This window comes from Telmatherina bonti (assembly GCF_933228915.1).
Source record: "Telmatherina bonti genome assembly, chromosome: 11".
NCBI classification, from domain to species: Eukaryota; Metazoa; Chordata; class Actinopteri; order Atheriniformes; family Telmatherinidae; genus Telmatherina; species Telmatherina bonti.
The window spans coordinates 12,191,393-12,198,104 of NC_136629.1; the positions used below are offsets into that span (position 1 = coordinate 12,191,393).

General features: G+C 45.4%; 1 protein-coding gene across 1 annotated transcript; it reads right to left on the bottom strand.

The window, feature by feature from the left end:
* Nucleotides 1-220: 220 nt before the first annotated feature.
* Nucleotides 221-2,366, bottom strand: calhm3 (calcium homeostasis modulator 3; the record flags this gene model as incomplete). The annotated part of the gene is made up of 4 exons (XM_079248862.1): nucleotides 221-667; nucleotides 1,082-1,209; nucleotides 1,293-1,420; nucleotides 2,080-2,366. The coding sequence occupies 4 exons, from the start codon at nucleotides 2,364-2,366 to the stop codon at nucleotides 221-223; spliced, it is 990 nt and encodes a 329-aa protein (XP_079104988.1).
* Between the last annotated feature and the right edge of the window lie 4,346 nt (nucleotides 2,367-6,712).

Below are 6,712 nucleotides of genomic sequence, written 5' to 3' on the forward strand. Positions count from 1 at the left end.
GGTGTACATAGTGTTAAAGGAAAACAAGCAGAGGCTGAATCAGTCCCAGTGGTCCCAGTTTAAGGTCATTAAACAGTTGGTGTGTAAAGGGTTGATTACACCTTTCAGACTCCTACAGCTGCATCCTATCAGGACTGAATGATGTCCTGTCATGTCTCTGATCCAGCTCCATGGAGCTGAAAGATCTTCATCAGTTTAAGACGGATACTCCACATCCATCCTAAACATCTGAGTACAACGTCTTCCCTTCTCGGTCCTCCCAGGTAACACAAGCTCTGGGTCTGTGGGCGATCCGGGTCACATCCAGTTCAGGTTTACTGTAGTACCACTTGTTGAGCAGCTGGTCCACCTGATCCTGCTTTGTTATCCCATGAAGTTTCTCCTCTCTGTCCTCTTCTTCCTGTTTGATGTTGGCGATGGAGGACGGATGTGGAAGACGAAGCACAGTGTCCTCTCTTATGTCCTCAAAGAACTGCACCACACATTTTCGGGCAAAGTCGCGGGCGTGTAGGACGCACGTTTCGTCAAAAAGCTTCTGCTCCACGTCCAGGTAGTTGCTCCAGTATCGTGTCTGCAGGAAGGTGGCGTGATCATCGAAGCACGGCTTGATGAGGCGTCCCAGAGCTCCCAGAACGATCAGAAACAGGAGGATGGACCAGCCGACCGCCTAGACAGGAAGGTGAGAGGCGACAAAAGCCATCAGTCATGTGACCAAATGACTGTGATGTACTGCCAAAGAGCCATCAGTCAGCAGCTGTAGTGTGTGGCGGGTGTGTGCAGGCGACAAACAAAGGCTCAATCATCAGCACGTCAACTGTAGCCTAAGCAGGGCCTCAACACCACGGTTCAACTTCCTGCTCAGCTTTATGGACTTTCTGACCTTCCTCCATGTTCAAAAAGCAGTTCGGATTCATTTAACCTTAATTTCATTAAAGGTTGTTGAATTTTATTGAATTTGCATCAGAAAGTTAAAGTCATTGATGTTATATTTTTATTATATAATATGAAAATAAACAACTGTGACAACTCATCTCTGAATGAAAGTCTTCATTAGTTTCGTATAAATGGCTGAAAGGTTTACCTGCGAATAGCAGCGGATGTAGCGGGACACCGCTTTACGGAAAGAGCTGTTTCTGAAAATGATGTCCTCCTTACACGGAACTTTGGCCATAATTTTCACCACATCCAGACCCGTGTTGTTGGGAACACCTGAGGAAACACGTCACACCGAACATCACACAGAAATAACAGCATCGTCCATCCAGCGAGTGTTTTTCATCTGGTTTAGATACCTGAGAACAGTCCAGGGTCTACACTCACACTAAAAGCACAGATGAAGATTTTTCCATCCAACAAGGTGACCAGTATCCACACCATCGGGGCCAGTAGGGCCCTCTGGAGCATGGCCGAAAACAGGTATCTGTAGGAAGATCATAGTTTATGCTTCAGTTTCTCTTTTAGCCTGTTGAGTTTCCTTCTGCAGGAAACCAGGATAACGTTGTAGCGTTTCAGAGTAAACAGAACAAACAGATGGATGGACAGAAAGACAGATAGACAGCAGGTGGACCAGGCGGATGTGCAAAAACAAAGAAATGGAAAAACAATGGAAAAACAGAACAAAGCTAAATAAACACAGCAGTTTAAAATGTTGGAAACAGCAGTAAAGACTCTTTTCTATTTGAGCCGTTGCCTGGAAACGAATGATCAAAAGGTGTGATGACATGTGGAAGGAAAGACTTCCTGTGTGGTCATCAGGGTCGTCCTTGATTGATGAGTTTCACATCAGAACATGGTTAGCCTAGCTTAGCATGAAGAAGTCTAGTATGTGGAAATTCCTCATGCTATGTTTTAAATCTTCCCCCTCCTCAGTTCTGTACTGAGGAGGAGTTTTGTGTTTGTATAGCGTGCTGCGTTTTGTCTTCTCATGCTGACAGATTAAGTCTGAAAACAGGTTTTGACTTCTGACAGCGTCACCGTGGGGATAAAACTTGGCTGTACCTGCTCAGATACCTGCACCAGCACCAGAGATTTCACTGGGCAGTGAAACGTCCGCCTGTTCCACTGGATTTAGTTACTCACTTTACAACTGCAGGATTTTTGGATCTGTTGCCAACAGGTCTCATCCACTCGTCCATCATGACCCCTGTATGCCTGTTGATTAGGACCCCCAAGAAGAACAATATAATGGGCGGTACGATCATCACTCCCAGAGAGTAGAGCTTGTTGTACTGAGGAAGGCATGGGCAGTTAAAGTCGAAGCTGGTGTAGAGCTTGACGCTGACCAGAGCCAGGATGATGCAGATGCCGTTGGAGATGGACTCAGAGTTGGACTGGAAGTACTGCAGGACCAACTTCAGACGCTCCATAACGCAGCCGGATTACGTTGAGGTCAGGGTGGAAGATAAAATGGTTCAGAACTCCAGTTACAGCCGAGTGTGTGTCCTTAAAAAGGAAAAAAAGTCATGTTTAGTTAGATATTGTATCTATTGCTGTAGGAATATGGACAGCAGTTGACCTGCCGGACAGTATGAGGCAACTATTGTCGCTTTAAACCTCCTAAGTGCTCCTGTGGAGATAAAAGCTGCCGGGTGTATTCACCAAAGATCAAGAGAGAGAATGAGAAAGCCTGAACACACCTGAGCAGGTGACATAGTTTGTGGGCCTGGTGTGTGAACACACCCTCCACTGTTAAAGTGATACGGACGTTCTGAAGAGAGAGGAGACGTGAGGGAGCTTCATGTGCATTTTGGGCAGAAAACAGCCTGCAAAACAGGTTCTATATAGATAATTGTTACGTTCTCTAATTCAAACAAGCCTCAGCATAAAGCAGGGTGTCCAAAGTCGGCTCTGAAGGACCGCTATCCTGGAGGCTTTTGACGTATCCCTGCTCCAACACACCTGCCTCACATCTGCCTCAAACCCACTGTTACAGACACACTCTCCTATCTTTCACCGTCTTCTCCTGACCTCACCCCTCCCTCCACTCACGGATGGCGAGTTGGATGGGCGCGCTGCTTGGCTGTCTGGGAGAAAAAAAAAACTGGCTGCAAGGCCTAAGTATCAGTTTTGTTCTGTAAACCTGTCAAATATAAATATCTGTATGTCAAACCTTGGACGAGCTGGCTTGAAGCTTGAATTTCCCCTCGGGGATGAATAAAGTATCTTTTATTTGATTGGACTGATTTGAAATGGACCCAACGACCGATAAAATTGACTGATTGATTTGAGTTAGGTGTGTTGGAGCAGGGAAGCATGGACAACCAGCAGGACTGTGCCCCTCAAGGACCGGAGCTGGACACTTGTGGCATAAAGGAACCATAACATATAACAGACCACACAGGACAGCAATGTTTAAAAAGAATTTTAATGTGAATAAAAGTAATAAGAGAGAAGGAAACCTGGCCAAAAGAAACAAAAGATGAAGGCAGACCATAAACCAGCCATGCGGCCAAGCTAAAATCCTAAACTAACCAATAAGAAACCAGGAAAACCAAACGAGGAAACTGGAAAACTGGTGAATCCTACCTCACAATCAAACGAAACCAAACGGAGTTGCACCAGCGCTGCAGTTGGTGTTGGCAGCCAGGACACTGGCCCCTTATGGCTTTATACCCCCCTGGGAGTCAGTTCGGCCAATCCCTGAAGAGGAAAATGGAATGAGTCGAGTAATGACACACCCAGACAATACCTACGCTGACAGAAGTTCCATATACCCCCACCCCTAAGGGCCGGGACATCATTGCCACGTTCACAATGTTCCCAACCAGTACACACTGCAGCAGGGCCTCAGCCACAACCCTCAGTACTGGAGGTCTCCTGTGGAGGAAGTATTTGGACTCTGAAAGAGGGAAAAGGCCAGTCTGCCAGTTATGTGGTATTTCTGGGGCTTTTCTGTAAATAACAGTTTACCGATCTGTTGCCAAACATTAGACATGAGTGTTTGTCACTGTGCTGCAGGGAGGAAAAACCATCGACATGGCGGTACAAGAGAAAAGAGTCAGAGGGGAGCTGAGCAACGCAATCCCTCATTTTGTTTACCTCTGACCTCATGTTGATGCGTTTGTTTGCATGAGTGCATCTAGCATTTAAGTCAGTTTTTCAGCTTGTGCAGGTGACATGTTACCTCACATCAACATGAGCGGCCTTATGTTCCTAGCACGCCAAATGCACCTGCATGGCAGCCATGATGGGCAATTTACTGATTCTTAGGACTACTTCACTAATTCCTACAACCACTTCAATCAATCTTGGGACTACTTTACTTATCACTAAAACTATTTTGGTAATTGACAGGGCACTTAACTCCTTCCAAGATCAACCCCACTTATTGCGAAGATGACTTTACTCATTCCTAGAACTACCTGACTCAGTCCAAAACTACTTGAGTCATTCTAAGGCTTACTCTACTAATTCCTGAGATTGTCTAACAAATTCCTGAGGGGATATATATATATATATATATATATATATATATATATATATATATATATATATATACATGGAATTTTCTCCAGAGAAAAGCAGACAGAAAATAACAAACACAAACGTAATTCTTTGCGTCCAGGTTTGTTCAGAAACTTTATTGAAGTGTGCAAAAATGAAAAGTTTGACAATACAAGCTGGTGAGGTTTAGACATTCATCCAAACGTTTAGTGGATATAAATTCCTGTGTATATATATATACATACATATATATATATATATATATATATATTGCTCAAAAAAGTAAAGGGAACACCTAAACAACACAATGTAACTCCCAAGTCAACCCCTCTTCTGTGAAATGGAACTGTCCGCTTAGGAAGCAACACTGACTGACAATCAATTCCACATGCTGTTGTACAAATGGAATAGATAACAGGTGGAAATTAAAGGCAATTGGCAAGACACACTCAATAAAGGAGTGGTTCTGCAGGTGGTGACCACAGACCTCTTCTCAGTTCCAATGCTTTCTGGCTGATGTTTTGGTCACTTTTGAACGCTGGCGGTGTTTTCACTCTAGTGGTAGCATGAGACGGAGTCTACAACCCACACAAGTGGCTCAAGTAGTGCAGCTCATCCAGGATGACACATCAATGCCAGCTGTGGCAAGAAGGTTTGCTGTGTCTGTCAGCGTAGTGTCCAGACCATGGAGGCGCTACCAGGAGACATACAGTACATCAGGAGACGTGGAGGAGGCCGTGGGAGGGCAACAACCCAGCAGCAGGACCGCTACCTCCTTCTTTGTGCAAGGAGGAACAGGAGGAGCACTGCCAGAGTCCTGCAGAATGAGCTCCAGCAGGCCACAAATGTGCATGTGTCTGCTCCAACAGTCAGAAACAGACTCCATGAGGGTGGTATGAGGGCCTGACGTCCACAGGTGGGGGTTGTGCTTCCAGTCCAGCACTGTGCAGGACGTTTGGCATTTGCCAGAGAACACCAAGATTGGCAAATTCACCACTGGGGCCCTGTGCTCTTCACAGATGGAAGCAGGTTCACACTGAGCACATGTGACAGACGTGACAGTCTGGAGACGCCGTGGAGAACGTTCTGCTGCCTGCAACATCCTCCAGCATGACCAGTTTGGCAGTGGGTCAGTAATGGTGTGGGGGGGCATTTCTTTGGAGGGCCGCACAGACCTCCATGTGCTCGCCAGAGGTAGCCTGACTGCCATTAGGTACCGAGATGAGATCCTCAGACCCCTTGTGGGACCATATGCTGGTGCGGTTGGCCCTGGGTTCCTCCTAATGAAAGACAATGCTAGACCTCATGTAGCTGGAGCGTGTCAGCAGTTCCTGCAACACGAAGGCATTGATGTTATGGACTGACCTGCCCGTTCCCCAGACCTGAATCCAGCTGAGCACATCTGGGACATCATGTCTCGCTCCATCCACCAATGCCAAGTTGCACCACAGACTGTCCAGGAGTTGGCGGATGCTTTAGTCCAGGTCTGGGAGGAGATCCCTCAGGAGAACATCTGCCGCCTCATCAGGAGCATGCCCAGGCGTTGTAGGGAGGTCATACAGGCACGCAGAGGCCACACACACTACTGAGCCTCATTTTGACTTGTTTAAAGGACATTACATCAAAGTTGGATCAGCCTGTAGTGTGTTTTTCCACTTTCATTTTGAGTATAACTCCAAATCCAGACCTCCATGGGTTGATACATTTGATTTTTGATCATTTTTGTCTGACTTTATCAGCACATTCAACTATGGAAAGGACAAAGTATTTAATGAATGTTTTATTCAGATCTATGTGTTAGTGTTCCCTTTATTTTTTTTGAGCAGTGTATATACACGTTTTGTGCTTGTAGCAATTTTGACACTTAGTGCCCCCTGGTGGATATATTTGGCACTATAATTCCTGAAATATTTCATAGTGATAGATTTTATTTTATTTAGACTTTATTTTTCATACATTGAGAAAAAAAGACTTCATATAAAATTTTTTTGCCAAATTATTTCTTGGGTCAGGTTTTAGCCGGTTTACTTTAAATGTCTGCCGATGTTTTCTCAGACACCTGATCTGTCCAGAAAACCATCAGCTGAACACTTGACAGAGCTGGACTCTGTGAAAGACGTTGCTTAAAGAAAACTTCTCCAACTTTCAGAAAATTTTCTGCTCAGAGGAGACCAATGACAGAGTTAGTCCAGAACTCAATCCACCTGACAATCTGTGGCAGAACTTAGGACTGATGAAGACCAGCAGAACCAGGTTCATCACAGCAGCT